Here is a 25,694-nt window from a genome sequence, read left to right on the forward strand (position 1 = left end):
AAGTACTGAACAGACAAAAAAGTCTCTTCCAGTGAGCTTTAAATGCAGAAAGGACAAGAAGGGATGTGTTAGAAAGTTCTCTGGAATGAAACTACACAGAGGAAGGTGTTTCTTTGCCTTAAAGTTTGTTTTGGTTCACTTCTGTTGGATATCTCAGTTCATACAGCAAAGCACCTCTGGTTTTGCTCTCTTGATGTATTCATGTTCTCTGTCTTTGAAATATATTCTACCTTGTTTTTCCTCCCATCTGTGACAAAGGCGTAAGCAGGTTCTGAATATTTTAAGACCTTGTTCTGCCATGGACCAGCAAGAGCGAGTGTTTTTCATAATCCACCCGACAGGAATCACAGTGAATGATTTCCCAATATCTCTGTGTAGTTTTTTCTTGTGTATACAACACTGCAAATAATTAAACTTGCCGTCGGGGGAGAAGCTGCCATGTATTTCATCTGCTCACATGCCATCCCACCTTCGTCACTCCCCTTGGCACTTAAAAGGCATCCGGACGCATCCAGCGTTGCAGCTGTCGGTAATAAAGAGTGAAGGAGTTCTGGCAAGGGTTTTGTCTCTTGCCTTTTCATATAGTGTAAAAGCTTCCCTTCTCAGTGGATCCCTGGTGGCTTCAAATTCTATTTTACTGGAACAATCTGTCTGTGCAGAGAATAATTTAATTCCACTTCTCAACACAACAGAAGAGGAGAAAGGAGATATGCCTCCCTACGCACTTATTCCTCCAATAGGTGCCAACAAACTTCCTAATAGTGAAATTATAGTCAGAAAAGAGGTTGTGAAAATACTGTAATGCTCTCCTGCATTTATTCACCCTCAACCACTTTGTGATTGAACTGGCTCAAGTTCAGGCACTAAAAGATGAGTTTTCTTTTACCTGTCACTGCTGACAACTTTACCTGGCATGTCACAGCTGGGACAGATTCTCTGGCAGCTGAAATCCCACAGAAAATACCCAAAATTCATGTTGCAAAAGGATCTCAGCAAGGATATGTGTGAATTAGACCCATTTATTCTTCCATCATCAGATCTAGCCAGAAATCTGTCCTTCCTCTTGTATTTGATCCATCTCTCTGATCCTTCAGATATCTGCTTGCTCTTCTGCAAGCAACAAGGAGATCAGCAAACATCCCCAGTTTGGTAATTTTGACTCCCCTCTCTTCTCCTCTGCTACATGGAAGCTCTGGGGCACCTGCTGTTCAATGAAGTTATTATTTCTCCCCCTTATTCCCTAATTTTCTTTTATCCAGTCATGTTAGACCAATCACACCAACCACAGCAGAAGCTGGCACCCTGATTTTTAGCCTGAGGTGTTCATAGGAATTAATTACTTCAGCCTCAGCATGAGGAACGTTACCTGCCACAGTGCTGTTTACCAGGTTGGAGGACTCTGGGGTTTGGCCAAGACGTCCATGAAAGCAGGACTCAAAGCTGATAAGGAAACAGCCAAGTACCACAGTGGGTACTAGCCACAAAGGGCTTCTAATGCTTTGAGCTTGTATAATCTCCCTGAGCCTGGCTGTGTAATCTTACACTGTGGCAGACTGGAAAAGGAGAGTGACCAGCCTAGTCCCAAGACCTTCCCTGCTGAGGTTCTGGGCAGCTGTATGCAGTGGTGTTGGTGTTAGCACTTGGAGACACCACAGCATGGGTGAGCTTGGCATATGAGCTGTCACTGCGTGCAGGACTGCTGTGACACTCCGTCTTTGTGCTCCATGCAGCCTGAGCTCCAGGAGCACAGTCCCCAGGAGCACAGAGGGCTGTCTGTCCTCGCCATGCCCTGCAGGAGGCTCCTTGTTGGCTCAGGAAGGGAAACATCAGCCTCAACCACTCTGCACTGCCCCACATGCATCAAAAGATGGGGAAAGGATAAAAATGCACACAGGAGATACTGAGATAAACACAGCCTGTACTTTTCCCACACTTTTGGGATTGGCCCTAATGTGCCTTGCACTTTGTGTATAGCTTTGTATTGCACCTCATTCCTGTTTGTTTTGAGCAGCCTTATATTTTCATTTTCTTTGTTCTTCAGTGCTTTTGGCAGGTCAGAGCAATGGGTTTGTGATGCTGCCCTTTATTCTTGGTTCGGTTAGTTTTTCTCTTTCCTTTTGTTGTTTTATTAAATCTTGGCTGGAGTATCCTGGCTTCAAAGAATCTCTCTTGCTTGCAGTCCAGACAGCCTTTGTTATCTTTTTCATGTTGCACTTTCAGTAGAGCCCTTTGCTTGTTGACCCCTTTAAGTCTGTGTTTAAAACCCACTCTGTATGGAAGAGGGAGACTGTGGCACTTCTACTAAATCTTGGGTGAATGCAGGAAGTGGTTCCCATAGTCTGTGAAGTGATGCTCTATTACCCTGAAGTAGCCAGAGAGGGGAGATGCAACAAAAAGCTCAGGAAATACTTCTGGAACTAAACAGTCACAGTAATCAAGAGTGAAAACCTTTTAACCCACATGTAAAAGTTCACTGGAAGCAAAGCACGTGTAATTGAGCATAGGAATGCACGTGAAGTGCAAAGAATTAAGCCAAACAGTGGTCTGATTGAAAGGCAGAGTTTTTAGAGCTCAAGCAGTGAAGCACAGCATTATTTGCCCCCTTCTCCCTACTGAGATTCCCCTCCTCTGAGTGGCAATCAACTGGCATGTACAAGGCTGACAGGGCAAAGAGGAGCATGGGATGGATAGGCATTTCCTCCTTTTGGAGAAGAAATCCATATGCATGTCGTTAGAAGCTGTACTGGTGTTTGGGAACCTAGGAAACCACATTGCAATTAAATCCAAGGGAAGTGCTGTCATCTCAGACACCACCCATGGCAAAACTAATTGCTTTGCCACAGTTGATAGCTCCTAGGTGTGCACAGTTTCCAAACTATCATGGCCACCTACTTCTCAGTACTTCACAAAGAAGTCAGAGAGCTGGCAGACGTGTTGCAGGTGCCCAGGGATTACTCACCTTTGTGTGGAAGCTGGAGACTCAGTTCTGACCCCCCATGTCTAAGACAAGAAAGCAATCCCATCTCCCTCAGCCCAGCATTATTGCTGTGCAGGGGCAGTCACATGTGCTGATTTGCTTCTCCTTCCATTTTTTAGAGATGTTCCCTGATGTCTGCATCCTCAGGCCTTGAAGGATGTTGTGGTACCTGTAGATCATAAAAAACATGCCTGTTTCTTCCCAAAGTGCTTGGCTTTCTCTCATAAAGACATGCGAGAGGCTGGTACAGTTGTACCTGCCTGGGCTGTAGTCTTGCATCTATCCTGCAAGATTTCATTTTGTGGTGGGTTGTCACTACTCCTTCTGCTTGGAAGTCACTCCAGAAACATGAGCAAATTTTCAGAAAGGCTGTGCTTTGCTCAGCTCAAGGGAATCGGTGACAGAATCTCAGTGCCATGCCTGATAAGTAAAGCCGAGCTGCAGCTTTGGTGTGGGCTGTCAGAGAGAAGGAGAGGAGCAGCAGAGGTGCTGTTCCTGCGTGGGGGTGAATTTGAAATTAGCCTGAATTGTTATTGCACGCACCTCCATAGAGTAAGGTGACTCTGCAAGAGGGACTGCTTTGTGATTAGGAACCTGATTGTTTCATTTTCCTGGCAGGCCCTGGGTCAAACATTTTAAAGGGTATAGTTGTGCTGGAAAACAATACAAACAGATTTGTGTGGTAGTAAATGTGCTTTGTGCTGTTGGCTGTGTTTAAAATAATGAAAATATTTTTGTGGTGGTATTTGGACATTTCAACTAGCTGTTTCTTAAAAGCCACCATTATGTAAGGCAGTACTAAACTGGGCCAGATTTCATTAACACCTGAAATTATTTTTTTGAATGCAAATGTACTCTCTCTCAAAAATAAATTTAACATGTTGATGTAGAACAGTATCGTTGAAGTTTGCCTTTTCAGTCAGGTTTACAGATATAAAGATGTTTTCATCCTCTCTGTTTATTAATTCAGTTCTCTTTTCTATGCAGAAGTGTTGCATTTTTTTCAAGGCATGTAAGTCAATAACATAAATCATTCCTTGAGTGCATTCTGAGCCCCATGCTTACACCTGCAGAGTGTGTCTCTTTTTCTCCTCTACTCCTTGAGCTTTAAATAACTTAGACGCCTACATGGTAATAACATTGACACTGAAAATTTGCGAGCATGAAAAATGCAACATAGATATGCCTCTAGCTCAGCCTTTCATGTCCTTTATTTGACAGAATAGTCTTAGCATACTTTTTATTTTAAAACCTTGTTTTTAAAAACTGCACAGCTTATTTACTGTTATCTGTCTTCTCTTGCTCCCTTTCCCACCTGGCTTTTGTGTCGTTGGATGAGAGGGTCTATAGCATCTGAAATCTCTTGAATGCTGGTCATTCCACAGTCCTCTGACAGCAAAATTCTGAACACTTTCTCTTTTGTTTTTGCTTTTATTTTTCTCTTGGTCTTTTTTCTGAAATAAAGTGAGAATAAATAGTGGGAGACTCTGTTAATATAAAGCATGAGCTTCTCTTGCCTGCCTAGGTATTTTAAAGCTACATAATCAGGTCAGTTAATTAAAATTCTATCATTTACAAAAGGTTTTTGCTTTTACACCTGAGTCTTCATCTAAAGCAGAAGTGTCTGCAGACTACAAGAGTCTTTATCATGCATTGTTGCAGATCTGGCCAAAAACCAGGAACAAGACCTTTTGATCCTCTTTATTATTCATAAGAGTCCAAGCCTGAATTGCTGAACAGTGGTAATAGATGTCTTTGCTTGTACTGTTGTATGCAACCATTTCTCATTTCTAGTAAGAAAAAAAATATCATCAGTATGATAAACTTCACATGTCAAAGGTAGCTCATATTCATGTACAAAGCTTGCTGAGACTTGGCAAAGGTGTCTGCAGCATTGCCTAATTCTGTGCAAATCATATTCCAACTTGCAGCTTCAGTTTCTCCTCAACAGTGAGATGTTTTCCAAGCTCCTTTAATACCTTACCTACATTTACTGGGTCAGTGCATTCACAGCTGAAAACAATTTCTACTCTGTCCCTTCCAGTAAAGAAGACCCAAGGAAACAGCAGTGGTTTTTAGGAGACTAAATGTCTACATTTCAAGAATCCACTGTTCCTTGTCAGGCAAATTTTGAGAAATTCCTTTGAGCATCCATCATGGATGGCAGGGAGCAAGGACTTGGGGGCATCAGAATTAAGTAATGTGCTGTCTCACGAGATGAAAACCTGTGGTCTAGAGTTGAGGTGTTGCTGGACAGAGAGCCACCAATGAGATCCAGCTACTGCAGTTCCTTGGGAGGAAAATGCCTGTAGACTCTTCTCTGTCTTCTTAAACATATTTTACTCCAAGCACTGTTTGAAGTTACGATTTTCTTTTCCAGTTCTTTTTTTCACTTGTGTTAAAGACGGCCAAATATCTATTCCTGCCAGGTAGGACCATAATACTAATAGTCAGCATCACTGCCATGCAGAAAGGGAGGAAAAAGAAACAGCAGCTCTCCAGAGTGTCACTGCAGGATGTTTTATTTATGCTGCTGCAAGTGTGTGTCATTGGTCCTCGATCAGGCATCTCAGAGATAGTTTATGCTGGAATGTTTCTAGCCATTAAAGTAGATTCACAGGTGTCAGCAAGTTCAAACTTCACCCAGAAGGTTCTTGGTATTTTATTTCTCTTTTTTTTGCATAAGGATGTAGAATGGAAGTCTCAATTCTCAAGTGGGCTTGAAATTATGCAGCTTGTGCTGGAAAATCTACCTTCCTTGTTTTTCTTCACCTGCCAAGCCCTGTTGTTATTGATAAGGATTCGGTTTTTAGGGTTTTTTTCTTTCTGGGATGAGTTGAGTCTCCTGTTTGTCATTTCAGAAACCCCACCTATTCAGAGGCTAAGGGGATTCTCACAAGGCATCTTTCCAGATGGTGTTTGCAGTATAGTACATGTAGCCATCTGACCTGAGTTTTGCCTCAATATGCTGTGTATTTACCATGGGCTCTCCCTCCTGTTAATTTTCCCCAGATCAATTTAGACCATTTCATTTACTGAGTCAGTGGGTTTGCATGTGAACAGCTGATCAGCAGCTCTGTTGGGTTCTAAAGCCAGAAAGCAAGGTGCCATTGAGCCACTGCCTACCTTCTATGCTTAATTAATTTCTCAGTGATGTTTCTAGCTTCTGAATATTGTGCTGCTAGTTTAACACAGAGGGAGATGTTTGATGCATAATGTTGGGGTATTCCACCAACAGCCCAGATTTAGATTTTTCCAAATGTGCCACTGCTCTGCTTGCAGGGCGCGCTGTGTATGTAGTGCCATCTGCCATCATTGATGCTGTATTCTACAGAATGAATGCCAGCCCCATTCAGAAGGCTTTACTATGGTATCCAGCTCATCATCTGCTCTGGTTCACTTCAGCAGGTGTGAAAAGACCTGGCCTGCCCTGCTGTGAAGCTTGGAAACCATGGAAATCACAGCCAAAAATGCCCATTTGGACACAGTGCCAGTCGATTCACTCAGAGCCAGTTCATTAGAGCTTGCATATTGCACTTTGCCAATGAGCTGATCTCCCACATCTATTGCCAGCTACTTCTTTCCTTCAAACAGCTGACATGTGTGCAAAGGCATTCATTCCAATTCATCAATTGCTTCAGCTTTTGCTCTAGTGTTACGTTAACAGCTATCAAAGGCTCGCTCTTCCCTCACTCCTGACCATGTAGATGTTGCCTCTTACCTTCTGGCAAGTCTCCAGAAGAGACAGAGGTATGCAAGCTTCTGCCTAGAAGCTTTCTGAAGCTTCTGCTCTTCTGCTTTACCTCTCAAATTTTAAACTACCAAAATGGCACAGTGAAGTTGCTCTAACTCACCTGTATTAAAAATGTCACATAGTGTGTTGTACAGGGAGTTGGCACTTGGGTCCTAAAAGTGGACATGTGGAGTCTCAGTAAGAGGTGTTGCTTTCTCTGGTGTAAGTGGAGGGTTTTAAATATCCACTGGCATTCCAAACTTATTAAAACAAATAATTAAGTCCTGATCAGTTTCCTCAAGGAAAATTAATTTACTGGGTCTGAAAGGTATAAATTTTCACTTTAAATTCACATTAAAAAATGCCTCACTTTGTAGGCAATTGAAAATATAGAATACCCAACAAGTTCTTACATCTTGACTGTCACCTGTTAGGAGCAGCCATGCAGACACCAAGTTTGAAGGCATTAGCCTCCTATACCATGAGCATTTGTCAGCAGCCTCTCTCACCAGTGTTGCTTCTGGTTGCTGGGTGTGAACTCAGCCCTCCTCACATGCCTCCATGGCTATCCTGTTGTGAATCTGAAATACTTCCTGGCCATCCTGCTCCACTCTGCTTTTTCTCTCTGGTATCTGGGAGGCAAAAATCCTCACACTTGATGCTGTGGTTTCCACTGCCTGACACTGTGGAAATAGCCATGGGACTCCATGAATCCTTGCCCAGAACTGTGGTGGGAGTGAGCTGAAAGTTAGACTTGACCAGAGTCCAGACTTGACCAGCTTGTCCCCAGAAGTGCTGTGGGCACCTGCGATAGTTTGCTGGACCACTCAAAATCTTACACATCAATTTAGGATGTGTGGCCAAAATAATGTAACAAAATGCTTTCACAGACACAAACTGGCATATCTGTTTGTACATTTATCAATCCTTGGGTCATACAGCACAATGGATTCCAGGCAAGTCCAGTGATTTTTGGACTGGCGAGAGAGAAGGGCCCCATCTAGATTATTCAGTCTCTGTCACAGTTTTGCAGTATAAAGTCACTTCTTTCTTTGTAGCTTTGGAGACAGGCAGATGAACTGTAGTGTTTACCCAGATTCAGAACTGATAATTAATACAATGGATATCCAGAATTTTGTTCCGCCCACTCCAAAATGGTGATCATAAACTAGGAATAATAACAACACTTCTGTCACTTTGATGCCTACATCTGATTTGGCTGCCAGAACAAACTTACACCATGACATAGGAACAGCAAGCAAAATTTAGCAGTTTTGTTTTATGCTGAGAAATGAATATGGATGTTCTGTGCTATCAAAGCAAGGAAGTAATTTTATCAGGTGTTCCTTCGTAAAATACAAACTGGATTCCGAGCCTCCTGACTTTGGTGATGGCTTTGAAGTGCTAAAAAATAGAGTGCTTTACTTAATATGTATGGACACTAGATACTGTGCTGAACACTTCCTTGTATCCAAAACACCCATTGTAAATGTAGCTTTAATAAACTCATTCCTTCAGCATTCTCACTTCTACTGGTAATTGAGATGAAACCCAGCTCCTGAATAGAATGCATATGGATATGGATGTTTTACTTGTGCTCTTCTTTTTTGCAAGAAAATAAGACTGTGTTCATATACTATAGATTGGAAAGCTAGCCTGATGTGGAAGGAATTGTTTTTCTTTTTATACAATGAGAGAGAGAAAGTCGTAAAATGAGAAAACTACATGAAATAATTTTACATACAGGGATAAACACATAGAAAAGGATTAAATTACATTATCATAACAGAAATGTTAGAAAAATGGTTCCCTGAAGTATTTTAATTAATTAAAAACCCACCAAATTATTACTGAACTTTAATTGAAAAATCTGTAGAAACTTGGATGGAAAGTAAAAACTGATTTTTGAAAAGAGTATCTGGGGGATGAGGATGTGATTACTAGTGATGCCTGCTTATTGCATTCTTCTCCCTGTGTTTTTTGCTGCTACTGCTGCTGGAATATAAAAATTTATTACTGAATAAGTTGTTAGTCTTAACTTGAATCTCTTAGGTGGCATCTTAGGAGAGTGTAGTCTTTGTACTACTCAAAATAAAGGTATAATCTTATCCCTGTAAAATCAGACACGTATGTGAAAGCTAAAACAGTCTGTTTAGACTCAACTCTACAAAGAGAAAACAAAAGAGGCCAGTAGTTTCAATGTTTAACAGCATGTAAAGGTATTACAGGCTTCCACATCTGTGGAGTTTCCTAAAGGGATTACATAAGGATGGGAGAATCAATTTTTTGGTGATTGGAAAGCAAGGAAAGAGGAACTAATAATTTTGTTAACTTTTGAATGATGTTTGTGATGTTTTATCTCATATGTTCTGTTTCTTCCAGCTACGAATGTCATGGCTCATCCATGGTGTCCTGCTGGGAAATGTATCCCTGGTGCTGGTGGACAACAAGACGGGAAGGGAGCAGAGCTGGACGTTTTGGCATTCTGAGAATAGCGAAGGATTGGGAATATGGCAGTGGATGACCTTATCTCTCCCAGAGACACTGGATAGGTATGAGTCTTCTCCTCATTCTGCTGCATGATGATCAGTCCTGTCAGCACTAGCTACCCACTGATGAAAATGGCCAGCATTGTTCCTGGAAGCTGTTCCCTCAAGCAGAAATGCCTTGTCCTTTGTGAGGCATCTTCTGTTAGAAGCAGACAATAAGAATAACTGAGTATTTTGGGCAAAGCACACAATTTTGCAACTCCCAAGTCAAAGTTTAGGTTCAAATACTGATTCCATGGGTAGTCTACAGAAAGATGCTTAAACTTCTGTGTCTCCATTTCATTGACTGGGAACCACTCTCTTTGCATACTGTCCTATGTCACACATTTGGTGCTCCCTCGTGGTTTGCTAGAGTTGGACATGAGCTCCATAGCTGATATTTTTTCTGGATAGCAAATCCCCTGGTGTTTAGTGTGTCTAGATCTGAGGATGAAGAGGTGGGAAAAGAGTCTGCTGCAAAATCAGACAAGAATCCATCTGATGGATCATCCTTTGTCTTAGCTGTAGCAGAACCTCACCTTGATACAGGGCTGTGCTAGTTGTGGCTTTATTCTGGCTTTAAGCATAGAATGTTTATCTGGGAGCATATGTTTATTCAGAGTGTTGTTTTAGCTGTTTCTTGCCAGTTGTCTTTAAGGGAATACTCTCTTTCATTGTTTACTTTTAAGGTGTGATGTTTCTAGAGAAGGCACAGACATACTTCACCTCCTGCTGCCCTGGCCCTTAGGCTGCAAGATGCATCTACCATCTGTGTCAACAGCACTGGTGTCCCTTGTCTTTTTGGAAACCTGTGCCCTAGAAATAATGGATTTCATTAAGGGGTAGTTTGCCTTCTCAGAACTTTGAACAAACATTATATGAATATGTCTTTTATCTTCCTGGCACTTGGGGATGCACATAGGCTGCAAATACAACAAGGACACTGCCAATGCTTTGGTCCTGAATGTATAATTAATATGTGTGCGTCAAAGATTTAAAAAATGCCAGCATTAAGCTTATTGTGCAGTCACTGGTAAAGCACCATTTGTAAAAATACCTGGTTGCTTCATTCCCTTCAGCTGTGTTTCCTTTGAAGAATGGTTTATTTTGCCATTATTATTTATGTGATTTATTTTCTAGTGTTGCCAGGGGAATGTTTTGTACCTGAATTATTTTGTACCCTTATACTATTGCTTTCCTTTAAATTCTCTCTGCCTGCACAGTCAGGCAGAGAACACTTTGATCTTAGGAGTCAGGCTAGCGGTGCTTCATGAGAAATCATGGATTCAGCTGATAACACAGTGCTGACTGTTATGTATAAGGTGCTGACACACTTACTTCCCCCTTGCTTACAGAGAAAGACAGATGGCTTCCCTGAAGGAAGGAAGTTTGTTGGAGGTTAAGACATAAGCAAGGAAAACTTTGAAGTTTTGGTGTCTCTTGAAAAGTTTTTGGCCTTATTTATTCACAAAAACTGCACTATTTTAATGAATTTTTCTTCTAAGATTGATTTAATTTGAAACCAATCCTTCCTGGGAAGAAAGAAGCCTCCTGTGAGACTCGGAAATACTGCAAGCATCTTTCTTACCACCTCAGAACCTGTTTCTTAGGAAATCTGGACTGCTGTACAAATTAGGAAGGAATTATATGGAAGTGTACACCAAACTGATACTGGTGAAACTCCAGTGTATAAATAGAGATAAATAACAGTTTTATTGAACTGTAAGAAGTAGTTAATTGAACTGAGTGCTGTTGCTGCTGAAAGCTTGCTGTGTCTGTCTTTTTCTAAGTGGTTCCTGTGTGAGAAGTTGTGAGGGTCTGTGTTAGAGCCATGATGTTGCAGATATTCCTACAGGAGGAGCTGAAAGTTTAAATCACCTCAAAGAAGTAAAGCTCTTGAGTAAAGCACACCAGGGTACCAGTTTCACACAAATTTAAAGCACATTCCATTGTGACTGGGAAACTGAATGGAAAGTGTTATTAATAACAAGATAATACGGTCTAAAACGGCTCAAAACCATGCTTGTTTAAAAGCTGCTTAGCCATAATTTCCATGTTTGGCTTACAGCACTTCAAAGAATCATTAGGAAGACTTCCAAGAAATTAGATCAGCTCTATCTTTAGAAACAGACATTTCTTAAATGTTTGATATCCCTCAGGCTGTTGGGAGAAATTACACTTTGGCAGAAAATCACAGCTAGAACATTTCAGGTGAATTGGCAATAACAGAAAAGAGGGAGGAGTAAGACAAAGAAGTAAAATCGTGACTGAAGGATGGTAGATTTGTGTTAGCCTGGGCAACCTTGGACACATGCAATCACAATTTCACCCTGTGTGAGGTCTTACCTGCATGGACTTGAAAGAAGCTGAAGTGCTGGCACTTCACATCTTCCTCAAGTTATCTACCTGCTTTTGTTCTGGCAGATGTTAGCAGAGCAGTCTTGAGAGCTCATGTGTTGTGTTGATCAACAGAGTTGATGAACAGAGCTGTAACCCAGTTCCAAATGCTGGCTGTCCTCTGTGCATGGGGGAGAAAGGGCCAAGGGCCTGGTCAAGGATGTGCCATCAAAGCAGCTGCAACTAAAGAAGCCAGTTGTGGGCAAGAGCTCCCTAATCTGTTGTATGAACAGGTTGTGCCTACCAGAGGCAAAAGGCAGCACCTCCGGAGGTGCTGTATTTTAAGTTGCCAGTGAGATATACTCAGCATGAATCCTTGCTGTGATTTGTTATCCCCTGTAGATCCACTTACCTCTCTCTAAAGGATGCATTATCTGCAAATCAAATAATCTGCACAGATTAGTGAAAGCTAGAGAAATGGTTATTTGTACTTACTGGAATTTACACATTAGTGAAATACTACAACATTTGGATTGTGAGCAGAGTAGGAACCACCTTATTGAAAGATTGTTTGACTTGGTGGAAAATTACTATTTGTTTTCCACTGAAAAGTGATGAGCCTGTCAAGGACTGTTCTTTTTTAACTTCACATAAATGCAAGTAGGAAACAGTCTTGAAAACTATTTTTAGCCGGTAGTTTGGGCTTGCTTTTTTATATATATTTGCTTTTAGTTAGTACATGTGCATTTAAATTTTAGTAATGATAATGTTGTGGGAATGTGACAGCAAGAGCAAACAGAAGCCTGATGTAATTGAAGATGAGTGATTTGTGTAGCTAATAATTAGACATTCTGTTAGTTAAACAGTGTGGCCAAGGTACAAAACATAGGTAAAATACAATCCCATGTAACTAAGTGATTCTCTGGAGCTTGCTCTAGGCTGGTGCTCATTATCACCAACACTTAGCAACTGTTTGCTATGGAGTGTGAGAGGTGGAAAAGGATTAACTCTAATAGGCTAAAGCCTGACTGGAAAATCAATGCTTTAAGAAACAAATTCTAAATCTCTTTGATTTTTGCTCCCTTGTTGAAGCTGAGGCTAGCCATGTGGAGCAGCACATAGACTAAAAGTTGTCTGGGTTCTTCTACAAGCTGGCTGAAATTGCCTGCAAGTAGATTCCATGTGAGCCAGCCCAGCTCTGCACTTTACAGCCTCTATTCTCTACTAACCCTGTCCTTTACAGCCTCTCTTCTCTACTAACCCTGTCCTTTGCTTTTAAGAGATTTCACCGTAACCTCTGTAAGGGGAATCTGGTAAAAATAGCTAATATTAATAGTAACCTTCCCACCTCAATGCAGTCTCATGACAGAAGAAGACTGTGTGGAAATATAAAAAGAATTTAAATGTGTTTACTGGTTAGAAAGGTTTCTTTGGTTTCCTTTCTTCTTAAGTTCAACTTTACAACATCTAAATTTTTAGCCAGTCTTTACGAGTAGCGGCCAGATGGAAGAAGGAATAAGAGGCGTTTACTTGAGGTTCCTAGAAATTAAATTTTCTGTCATGAATAGCAGCACCATTTGCCTTGTCACTGATAGCAAGACCAGGTCATGTGCTTCTAGCAGGGAAGCATGTCCAGAAAGTGAAAAACCAATTTTCTTTTGGTCCCACAGTGCTCGGAGAGCCTCAAAATTATTTTCTTGCTGATGACCTTCTCTTGAACACAGATTGAGAATTTTATTATGTTGGAAGGGATCAGTAAGGTGACTTACCTGGAAGGCTGGGGAAGGATGAGAGCTTCCTGAAGAAGAAAGCAGGAAGACCTACAGACAGCAGTTACCTCAGAGGGTCATATTCTGTTTCAACAAGTCAGAATTCATGTCCCAGCAACTGCACTTTCTATTTTGTTTTAACTGGCTTCATTACCTATACCAGTTTTGCTGACTTGCTGGGTTTTTACAAAATACACTGGCTCTCATTAGGTTTTGATTTCCATATCCATGTGGGATTCCCTTTCAGTCTGTGGGAGTGAGATTGTCTGTTCTGTCTGGCTCCTTCAGCAGCTCTGGTCTCAATGGCAGCACCTGGGGAGCTTCTCACTCATTGCAGCAGTGACAAGAAATGGTCTCATCTCATACCCCTGTATCTCCACCAGCTGTGGCTAAGCACTCTTCTTGTCCAGTAATTTTTCTTGCATTGCTCTGTCTTTCCCTCTCACTCCTTTCAGACTTTATTTATAAGTTTCTGAGTGTCATGTTTCCCATTTGGAAAGAAAAGGAAAAGGAAGGTTCTTGGCAATATTTTTGACCCAGGGGCCTGTTTATCTCATGTTATTCCTAATTTTTTTCCCATTCTCCATGAAGAAACAGGGACCCTACACACAAGCTAGTCATGTATCTGCCTACACATTAACACATATATATTAATTCACAGAATATTCTGTGAATTCATATTAATTGGTCACATCTGCAGCCAGATCTCCTCAGTCTGTCTTACATCCACCCTACAAGCCCAGGCTGTGTTTCCCTGAGGTGGCATCACACTACTTTGTTAAAAGCAGTGAGACCATAACAACCAGATCACTGCTCTTTTGCTCTCTGGCATTAATTATGTCTGTCTATGACTGACCTCCTCCTGAAAGAGTTATTCTAAAAATGTTGTTCTGTGCATCTGAGAAGGGGGTTTTGGTGACAGTGTGTGCAGAGTACCTGTGACAGATTTTGTACACGCATAGTTGTCTTTAATCACACCTTTGAATCTCAGTCTTTATTACTAGCTATTAAGTAACTTCCTGCATGGCAATTCTGTCACTGTAACTGAGTTTTGTTAATATGCTTATATTTCTCCAAATAATCTGATTTCCTCTGAATGTGTCTTTTATCCCAAATAGTGAGTATTCCTTTGTGAAGTGAGCTAACAATGCATCATTTGTAACAGAGAAGTTAATGGGAACCTGAACGTAATAAGGGTTAGTGACCCGAAATTTCTCCATTCTGTGAATACCTCGGTCTCAAGCAGGTTCAGCTGTAATTATTTTAGCTAGGTAGGGAGAGAAATCATCTCCATCAGAGGCAAAACATTACCAGTTATGAAATGAGATTTGTACGTACAGACACGCTGTGTTCGTGTCACTGCATGGGGGATTGAGTACAGAGGAGATTAATGTTCAGTCTTGGTTAATAATCCCTGTCTTTTATGATCAAAAGAAAAAAAATTATGATTATGAAGCTTTCTAAAATAATGGCATGAAGGCAGCTGCCTGAGTCTGGATAATGAAAACCTGAACTGTCTATATGAGCCAGGGACAATATTTAGATGAAATTCAGAGTAGTTACTGAAGGGAGGGAGCTGTGGAATTTGCACAAAATCAGCTTGTAGAGGTCTTCAATGCAATGAGAATGGGTTTTTTATTTCCCTATCATCAGAAGAAGATAGAATACCTTCAAAACCTAACATTTCTGTGCAATGAAGATATAAGGATATATGATGTGAGCAAAAGAGTGTCCTCATGGAGGCTATACCAACATAGCTATAAATACATCTTCACACTTTTAGTTCTGCATTTCCCTCTCTAATAAGCCCCAAATATTTTGGGGAGAGCCAGTCTTCTGTTAGAATCAAGAGGTGAACAGAAAACCCAGGGTGATGTGACAAAGTTCAAATATTGACCACACTGAAATAAAACCCAAGATTCAAAAAACCTGAGGAGAGGGAAAGGTTACAGACCAGAAGCTTTGATGTTGTCCTGTTTTGGTCAGATTAAACTGAGTTAAATTATGCTTTCAAAGAACTGTTCATATGGATTGATATTTCACAGATGGGACCGAAGTTACAAACCAAAAAAAGCTCATTTTGTGTAATTTCTTATCTATGACTGAAATATTTGAGCAGCGGTCAGCCTTGAGTGGTTTTTGAATGTATGTAAAATTTGTATCCTTCAAACAGAGGAGCTGATGTTCCCCAGAGAGGAGATTGAAAGGAGGAGGGGGGGGTGTCCCCCTGGTGCAGCATTTCCTATTTACCTCAAACAGAATTTCTTTTAAAAAGGCCTTTGTATGTTTTTGCTTTCACAGCTCAGCTAACACTCAGCTCTGCAGGGTGTAACTTGTACTTCCCAGTTGTCATACATCTAAGGAATCCTCTTTCTAGCTGTGCCCCAGGTTGAGTAGGGCAAAAGGAGACAGTTAAGAAGTAATTTCCACCAGTCCTCAAGTCGTAATTTTTCTAATATCCAATTAAAATGTTTCATAGTTGCCATACTTTCATTCCTGTGAAGAAATCTAGCTTACAAACAGTGACTTATCTGATGAGGATCTGGCTTCCATGTGAGGAAGTTGCAGGGATTTATTAAGCCACAAAGTCATGGCAAACTTGCCAGCCATAATTTCGCTGCTCCTGTATTTGTGCCTTCAGGAATATTCTCTCCTGGCCATTCACTGCAGCATCTGTGTTTGCAGTGGGTGTGTCTGTGCCTGGCTGAGGAGCAGCATCTGTGCTGTGCTGGGGCCAGTGGAGATGCAGGGTGTGCAGGCAGTGTTACCCCTCTCTGACCTGTGCACAAGCACCAGTTTGTGGTGATTGTCACCTCCAGGGCTGTTCTGAGTCACTGCTGCTGCTGCTGCTTCAGTGTCAGCTCCCACCAAAGTCAGAGGGAGTTATTTCATTGATTTCAGGGATCAAACGGAAAGGGGAAAAATAAAAATAAAGGAGAGGAAGCAAGGGAATGAGATCGTCTGTGGGGTTTTTTCCATCTCACTGATGTGTGACATTTCCATCTTGAGTTTTGATTAAATTTCCCTTAATTAGCCCATTAAGCTAGAGCCACCAAAGCTAATGATTGAAATGTTGGTTAACTGATGATCTTTTTTCAATGGAATTTGAAAGACATCACATTTCTAAATTAATAGTGGCATTAAACAAGGGAAGATAAAATGATGAACTATTTGTTGCAGAAATGCTGGTCTCAAGAGAAGGTTTGTACTGAAATTGCTTTCATGTTAGCAAAAAATAAGATTAATAGGCAACCCAAGCAGCACTGATGGTCCTAATAGTGTTCAGCATTCACAGAATTTTTGTATTTTGGAGGCATTTCTGTCTTTTTTTTTTCATCCCTGATGAACTTGTGGAAATTTCTCTTGTGGAGAGTTCTGGTCCCGGTGTTCCTGCAGGTGAAATCAGCAAGGCTATCTCTTAGCTTGAATAAACTGTAAATAAAAGTAAAAAGCAACCTATCGCATTCTGATATGGGCATGTAACATGGCACTCCCTTCAACAACAGAAATACTGGTTTGTATCATGCCTTCAAGGTCTTAGAAACTGAACATTTGATAATTCTCATAAGAACAACCCTTTATTGACTGAAGAGGCATGACATGAAAAGTGCATCAATGCGTAACACCTTGGGGCATGAACCTTTGGAAATTGCCTGAAGATATTTTTAGAAGTGCTCCATTGCCTGGAGGCAGAAAGAAGGTGCACTGTAATCTTTGCAAAGGTATCTGTCTCTTATGCTCCCTGAGCTAAAGTCTGCAGGAGGGAAAAGCTGACAGAGAGCAATTGCTTATTTGTCTTTGTAATTAATTTTGCAGCTTCAGTTTAACACCTTACAAACATAAATTCACATCAAAGTGTCCCTGTCTGCAAACGGCATTTAGTGTACACCCTGAGGAAGTAGGCTGAGGCTCAAATGCACCAGGCTTGGTCCCTTCAATGCAGCACCAGTGGTCGCTGTGTGCAGGGCAGTGACTTTCACACAGAGCTGTCTGAAAGACGTGCAGCTGAGCCAGGTTCCACCCTGCCTCTTCCTGGGCATTTCAGCAGCACACAAGAAGGAAGGAGAAGCTTCTGCTGTATTTTACAGCCTGAGGTAGGTGCTGGTTCTCCATGACACACACAGAATGTGACCTGTGGTGCTTTAGGACCTGTTTCACACACAGTTCAATTGTCTCTGCTGCTGGCACTGTGACTTGCAGGAAAAAGTAGATTCAGAGCCCACTGCGTGTGTCCAACAGCTTTTGTTTAAGTCTTGTATGGCGTATCTCAAACTGAACAGCTTATGTTTATGCTAGAGCCTGTAATTTCATTTGAAGTGTTGTGGGATATCAGCTGTAGAGCAAATGAGGGAGGGAGGCAGGGGGAGGGCAGCCAATTCCATCAGAAGCCAATTTAATATCCAAAGATTATATGTTCCCTTCTGTTCTCCTCCTAGACATACCCACAAGGGATTTCAGGTATCCCAGCTAAGAACTGTGAGACTGCTGGCAGCATCAGGCTGCAGTTGCACTTTTTATGGATTTGGGAAGGCTAAATATATGCTTTTGTGATATTCAGACTTGTGTGTATGGAGCTGCCACCTTTTGAGCTGATAAAGATGGATCATTTAGCAAGGAAAATTTTGTCTTGTAATTTGGAGTTGCCTTTGATGCTAGGGATACTCTTCCTTCACCATATCCACTATTATTTGTGTCAGTCACCTGCTCTTTCATGGCAGCTGATCACATCTTCACAACCAAAAAGTCAGTTTTAGTGAAGTCTCTCCATATGTGCAATGCATATCTCCAAGGAGTGAGAAATTTCAGTGTTGGAACATCGTTGCTTTTCTTTACAAGAAATAAAGAAGAAGGAACATCGTAACTACAGAAATCTTTTCTATTGTGGATGGGTTGTGGTCTGTTCTAAACCCTTTGCACCTTTTGGGGGCTGACAGGAGTTTTTTCTGGTTTGACTTTTTGCTTTCGTTGTGTCAGCTTTTCTGACTCTGTGCCCAGCTGTAGCTTAGCAAGAACACCAGTTGCAGGCAACGATGACACTCCAATCTACATATCCTCAAAATATCCTCACAAATATCCCTGGGGTCTGATTTAGCTTTTGCCAAACCTCACTGTCCCCTCTGGAAAGCTGCCCTGTGTTGGAGAGCAGCATGGAAGTTGGTTACATTTGCTGACAGTGTCAGGTGTCTCAGTCAAAATCCACATTCAAATTCACAGGAATATGCTGTCCCACAGTAAACATGCACATGACCAGGGCAGCTTCACTGGAATTTTGCTTTTGAGGGTGGCTTGCTGGTTAAGGAGAAGTAGTATTTAAAAACAGTAGAATCACTAAGACTAATGTAAGAATGCTAATAACATACACAAAGCTGAGAGAAAATATTTTAGACCCAGTGCCATGCAGAAAGGACTAGAGTCTGTGAGAAGAAAAAAAAAATCTGCCAGTGTTTAGATCCTTGCTGCAAGGAAGAGACAGGATTTCTAAAGCCTTTTGAAAGAAATAGAGGTGCTCCTCAAAAATACCTTGTTCTGTCATCATTTTCTTGTCTGAACTGAAACACTTGCAAGAATTCACATTCTGACTGAACATTTATCTCTAAAATATAGAGCAAGAAGCACCAGCAATAGATCTGTATTAAAGAGACCCACGAATGGTTTAACTTCTGCTGGTGTAAAACATCAAGATACAACAGAGAATGAGGTTTAAATAATATTTCATACTCACTTGCAGCTTGTTCTACATCATGTGATCGTTTCATGTTTTTATAGTCTTGATGCAACCTCTGAGCATTGTATCTGACTGCTCAGCTATGGTTGGCTGCTTTCAGAAATTTTTCTCTTTCCTAAGCAGAGTATTACGATTTTATGTGGCAGATATGCATTGAGAGAACATTAACTTGCTAAGCTGAGAGAAAACCTAAATCCATGAGTACACAAAATTAATGCGTGGTCAGTGTACTGTCAGATTTGAAGTATTTTGTCGTGGGTAATTTTTGCTCTTCCTGTTGACTTGTAATATCACTGAGAGTGAATTTACAGTGATTTTTCTTCTGGTAATGTAAGAGTGGCATAACTTGCCAGCAAAAGCCAGCTTTCCTTAAATCAGGAAGTGATTTAAGGCAAACCTCCTCAGCTTCTCTAAGGAGATAATGAGTTCTGCTCTTCCTGTGGACTACCCAGTGTCAGTTCCTCTCTTTTGTGACTGCCAGGGCTGTTAGACACCCTTTGCTTCCTACAGAGCACATCAACACCAAATACTTTCTAAAATTGGTTCAGCCTTTGATTGCCAGTTCCTTTTAGGAACTCCAAATTACTTCAGGAGCCCTGCCTACTTACTTTTCTTAACACCTTAGCTTATAAATCACTTCTGAGAATAAAACCTCTTAGAGGTCTGATTGGTTGGTTGGTTGGTTTTTCATTTGTGCCATAATCCAGGGGACTTTGTTTTCTGACAACATGCACACACACACTTCTGCTTCCTTCAGGCTCTTTTTCTGGAGGAAAGAGGGGCAATATTCTCCAATTCTGTCCTCCTATATTACTATATAGTTCCCCTCCTCAGATCATTCTTTGTTAGGGGTGAAATACTTTCTCTATCAATTTAATATTTTTATATGTGAAAAGTTTTTCTTCGCCATTCAAAATCTGCTTTAATTGTGAAGAGTTCTGAATTTGATGTTCTTTAGCAGAATTTAATCCCATTTTTTCCAATTTGTGCAGGTTCTGGTTTCAGATCACCGCTTCATGGGAAGAAGGCTCTGATGCCATTATTGCTTTTGACAATGTCTCCCTTAGTCTGGACTGTTATTTAACAAGTAAGTTTTCCTTTTATCTGCAAGGGACTTGTCTTTTATTTGCCATGTAATTGAAATTTGGAAACTGTGGGGAACAGGCTGGGTGTCATTATCTTCAAAAGACTCTTGAAAGGCAAAGGTCTGTGTCAGAAATCCCCGTGCTTAGGCAGAGGGCCCCACTCAGGTGCATTCCTTACTGGTGGAGCCGAGCAGGGAGCGAGTTTCCCAGTTTGGCATAAGTGGGTAGTGAGACACAGGGTGTGGGAGATCAGCTCCCAGCTGAGGCAGAACCATCACCTGTCCAGCCAGGCTGATGCAGAAGCCAGTCTGTGATTATAGATTTCCACATGACCTGGTTTGCTGTGTGACAGTTATCAAAATGAATGGCACTTGGACACTGGCTGGGAAAAGACAGGCATCCTGTGATTGACACTAACTTTGCAATAACATTGGGCACAATACTCCAGTTAAATTAGAACAAGGTTATTTTATTTAGACTGACATGCATTTAAGTCTGAATCAGAAACTAGGATCTTCACACTCTACTGCTCTGGGGAAAAATTTGGATTCTGATCCTGGCTTTGTGATTGACTGGCCTCTAGAATATGCCCAGTCTCTACCTCTGATGGCACATGTAGATTTTTATTAAACATTTGTGTCAGACTCATCTTTCATAATCTCATGCATAGTGAATTGCTTAATTTGTAAATGTGTTCAATGATCTGTCACTCTGTACCTCAGACCAACAACTTACATGAGGGCTGGAGAATTGCTGCTCTGAACAAATTAAACTTCTGCCTTGGGCTGAGCAGCAGAACTTAAGTGCATCCTTTCTTCTCCTGCGCTTGGAGCTGCAACCTCTGTAGCCCTATTTGGACTGAAAACCTCTAAACCCCTTCTGCAGTCAGAACGTTTCATCTGCTTTGTGTTATGTTAATTTGCATTGCCTGGGGCATGAGTCTCTCCATTTATGCAGTAATACCTCTTGGGTTCTGTGCATAAGTGCAATATACCTCAAGTTACAGTATTCAAAGAAATCTTAAAATTAGGATAGAATTAAAGAAAATTCCTCAGATTTTTACCGTCTGAAAAAAATTTATAACAATTGCTAAAGATTGTATAATGTATTTCGGCTTTGTGTCTTTTTTTCACTTAATGTTTTGCCTACCACTCATTCCTCTTTATTTTCCTTTTGTCTCAGTTCTGTAACAACAACATTGGAAAGTAAATCTGCCCATTTCTTTTAATAATGTTATATCCTGTGACTGCAGGCTCTTAGCACAGAAGTCTGCAGCCCTTATTTTAGCTCCAATTTTGGATTACATAGTGACTCAGTCCCCCTCAGCCATAAACCAATCTGTGATTTCTTGTTTTTTAGTCAGTGGAGAGAAGACACCTCGAGGTACCACTCCAGACTCAAACAATTTGCTCACCAGTAGAGGTGTCCAGAAGAAGTTTGGATGGGAACAAAAGCTCCTGGGAAATCTCCAGCTCAGCAGTGCCCCCTTTTCTGATCCAGCAGGTAACTGTCTGAGAAGCGTCATCAGATAGGAGAGATTTCCAACTAGCACAGATTTCATTTAGATGTGGCTAAATGCAATTTTTCCCCCCAAAGCCTTTGTTTAGAGCTTTTCCCAAGTCCCTTACAAATAAAACAAACATACTCTACAAAGACATTACCTTTAGCTGCTAACTGTAAATTGGTTTTAACTGTAACAGGCTTCCAGCTGGTCAAAGAACCAGAGGGAGCCACTTGAAGTAAAACATGGATTTAAACTGTAAGATAAGTGCGTTTGGTGTCATGGTCATCTAAAAATGGGCAGGAATCAAAGTGAAGTGTCCAAATTGACTGAGTTTAGCATTTATTAACCTTAACACCCAACTCTAGTTGCTACAGACTTGGTTTGAACTAACCATAGCCTCACTTTTTCAGTAAGTTCTGGACTTAGTTAGAAATGTCAGTCTTGTATGTTCATGTTACTTTACTTTCCCTTACCCTTCAGCTCCTCTTTCCAACCTAACTGCAATTGTGTGGGCCAAATAGATGCAAGAATTCCCTTCCCTGCCTTCAGCCTCCCATCTCTGTCTCCCAAATGCTTTCCTCTCTCCTCTCCGAGGATTTCACACATATTCACAATATCTGTTTTGGGCCTCAGAGATGCATTTCCATTTGAATTGGCTTCTTTCCCTCCTCCTTGCCAGCCTCTCTTCCTAGCTGGTTCAAGCAGCCACAACCTCCAGCCTATCTAGGGCAGCAGGGCTGACCATGGAAGTGAGGGGTGGCTGCAGGAGAGGCAGCGCTTGTTACAACTGCAGTCCCCAGCACCATGTGCAGCTGTTTCTCCTCACTTAGGGCATCTACCTGCCAATTTGAAATACCTCCCTTCTTAAGTTAGAGAGTGGGGTTGATAAATGCCTCCTTTGCTCTGTCAGTAAGCCTAGGGATTTGTTCCTGCTGCCTCCTTCTCTCCCACCCTTCCGCCTAAGAAGAGTTCTTTGCATCTGTTCTTTTCTAGGCTGTATTTCACTTTGCTACCTGCAGTGTTCTGCTGAGATGTATGGACTAATGGTGTTTGCTCTGATGCTGACAGCAGGCTGGTCAGTGTGGCCAAAAGCCCTGCAGAGCCCTCAAGGCTCCCTCAAAAGCTGGATCCATGAGCCCACTCTGTGCTGCCACAGCTGCTGCTGCTGCTGCCTGAGCTCTCTTGTGAAGCGAGCTCTGACAGCAGAGGCTGAGGGGACAGCCTGCAGGGTCAGCTGAGTTGCCATCACATGGAGTTCACTGATGTTTTATGTGCTGAGCATCACACAGCAAGAAAAGTGCAGAAGCACTGTCAGGAGCCTCCAGGGAGTGAGACAGAGGCAATGAGCCCATGTGAGAGGATGCTGGGCTGGGTGAAGCTGCACTTCAGCTCGAAAGGTTGTGTTTAGCTCTATTACAGATGCTGTGTGTGAGCTTGGTCTGTCACAAAGATATAATTTACAAAAGTATCTTTATATGTTCTCTTTGAAGATCCTTTGAAGTTCTCCCTTCAATATCTGTATCTCTGTTTCCTGCCTGTAAGTGGAGTTGTCTTTTAAGTGCTCTCAGTGCTGCCCTTGGGTCAGTGATCTCATGGTAGGATCCGTAGGCAGGGGTAGATTATGGATTTCTGGCTGACTTTCTGTAGGTGGTGATGTAGTTTCCTAAGGCAGCTATACATTTCCTTCCAGGGTACCTACTGTTTTAGCAACAGAAAAAAAACCATTAGATTGTAGATGCAAAATTAATGTAAAGTGTGTGCGGGCTAGAAATCCTGTGTCTGTAAATTTTTTTTGAGAATTCTGTTATTTCCTACTTGTTACTAGACTTGACATCATCTAGCTCTTCTGCTCCCTGTCCTATCTGAGGAATTCAATTTAAAGAAAGGCTCGGATAGTAGAAATAAAGGGAATCAGATTGCATGAGGGTAGAAGAGAAGGTCACTGAGGTTCTTTGAGCAATTAAAATAATTTGTGATGACCTTGGGGTGAAAATTCAAGGCAATTCCAATCTAAAACAGCTTGCCTATTTTCTGGGCTTTATCATTGTTCTTGTTCATATTCTAAAATTGTCTCTAGCCCTTGGGGTTTGAAATTACTCCTACAGCAATTTTCTCCCCTTGTGCCCTCAGAGCAGAGAGGGCAGAAACAGAAGCTGAGTGGCAGCTTCTTGCAGTGAAAGTCATTGCATTTCTGAGGGTCTCTGCAGCACCAAATTTCCTTTTTCCTTTGTGTTACTGAGCCCCTGCTTGCTGTCAGGAAACATTGCAGATGCTTGTTTGGTCCCTGGGCTATGTATTTTACCCAGCTTTAATCTTGTTTCTTTCTGCATCCCATAATGCATTTAAGAAACCTCAGGCAGAGTCTGAGAAGGCCTTTCCTTTGATGGGCACATATTTACTGTTGTGTGAGTGAACCAACAGCATCAGCACCACCCTGAAGTCCCAAAGACTGCACTGACCAATATGAGCTCAGCTAAAGTAATTACAGTTAATAGGATCCTTGACTTGTGTGATGGATTACATGCTATAATATTTCCTTCTTAAGAAATCTTACTAAAACAAAGAACTGTGCTCCTAAAGCTGATGAGACAACAGGATAATAAAATGCCCTCCCTAAGTCCCCAGGCCAGCTCAGCCTTAGCAGCAGGAGCTACAGTCTGAAAGACAGGTAGCACTTTGTTTACACAGCATTAAATCCAAACAAGCTCAGTTGTTTTCAAGGGCAGGGGCCCTCCACTTGCACCTTTGTATGTGAGCACAACCTCACATATACACACCTGCTGCTTTTGCCTGCGCTTGGAAATGCATTTTCAGCAGAATTAAGGGCTGGCACCATCAGCCCCCCTGCCCTCTCTGCTCTCAGCCCTTGACTTGCTTCTTCAGCTTGCCACTGTTCATCATGGCTCAGAGTGCCACCAGGTCATGCACACTGGAGACTCAAAATACACAATACAGCCACTGTCAAACACCCTAAAGCTTCCAGAAATGTGTTACCCCCGTAGTGTGTCACACCTGGGATCATGAACACACCGGGTAGAAGAAGACCTGAAATGCCTACAACTAATCTGGTCATGCTGCTCTCTCAAGTTCCTTGATGACCAGGACGAGTACGGAAAAATTCCTGTTGGTTTTCAAATCACACAGCTGCTTGCAGTGCAAGGTGGCCATTAGGTAGATGTTCACAGGGCAGTGCAAATGCTTTCCTTTTCAATTAACTAATGATATGTTATTTGCTGGAATACCAGCTTCTTGCTGAAAGGATGCAGGTGAAACTTGATTCTAGAAGCAGCCTGGAAAAACAGTTGTAACAAGGCCTGCATTTGCCAGAAGATTGAATCAGCTTTAATGGAACCAGGATTTTTCATTGAGATGGTTAAATCTGTACAAGAGGCTGAGTGCTGTTTATTCTGTTGTAAACCCAGGCTTACACTGGCTTTGGTTTTAAATTGGTTAGGTATTAGTTTAAGTAAAACTGAAAGCTTCTCAAATCATACTATCATTCAACTACCAATTAAAAAGTCAATTTACATCAAACCAGTGCAATTTCCTTTTATACACAAGGCTAGAATATGGGAAATTCGGGCATATAAAGATACAGTGAGCAATAATGAGGAACTTGAGGTAAACAAATTACTATCACAGAAGCTGAAGGAGACAAAATAGGATTCTCAGTAGGCAAAAGGAGATAACAAGACACAGAGCAATCAAGCTTTAATTAAAGATTTCTGGTGCTTCTGAATAGGCTTTAAATACCATGAGGATAGCCTCTCTTTTGATGTTTCAGCTTCTCTTCTGTCCCACTGACAACTTATTTGTGTCAGGGCACACAGTACAAAAATGGCATGTTGTGCAATGTGCAAAAATATTAACCTTTTCTCCCCCCAAATCTTGCATTGTTTCATCCCTTCTGCTCTGCACATCCACCAGCCATTGTGCAACCCTGATTTCTTGCATGGAAACTGCCATCAAATAATTTTCTTACCCAAACTGGGTTACTGTTTTCTTCCAGTCTCTACCCCACAGCATTTAGTGGTTG

The 25,694-nt window shown here is 41.5% G+C and overlaps 1 protein-coding gene across 4 annotated transcripts in view; it reads left to right on the forward strand.

Annotated features, from left to right (window-relative positions):
- ALK (ALK receptor tyrosine kinase) overlaps positions 1-25,694 on the forward strand; it is a 305,573-nt gene that overhangs the window by 236,789 nt on the left and 43,090 nt on the right. For all 4 annotated transcript variants that reach the window (XM_064415113.1, XM_064415114.1, XM_064415115.1 and 1 more), the window contains 3 exons: positions 9,093-9,262; positions 20,062-20,156; positions 21,514-21,657. In XM_064415113.1, the coding sequence (XP_064271183.1) occupies positions 9,093-9,262; positions 20,062-20,156; positions 21,514-21,657 (409 nt within the window). The remainder of the gene's footprint in view (positions 1-9,092; positions 9,263-20,061; positions 20,157-21,513; positions 21,658-25,694) is intronic.

Source organism: Passer domesticus, chromosome 3 (assembly GCF_036417665.1).
Source record: "Passer domesticus isolate bPasDom1 chromosome 3, bPasDom1.hap1, whole genome shotgun sequence".
NCBI lineage: Eukaryota > Metazoa > Chordata > Aves > Passeriformes > Passeridae > Passer > Passer domesticus.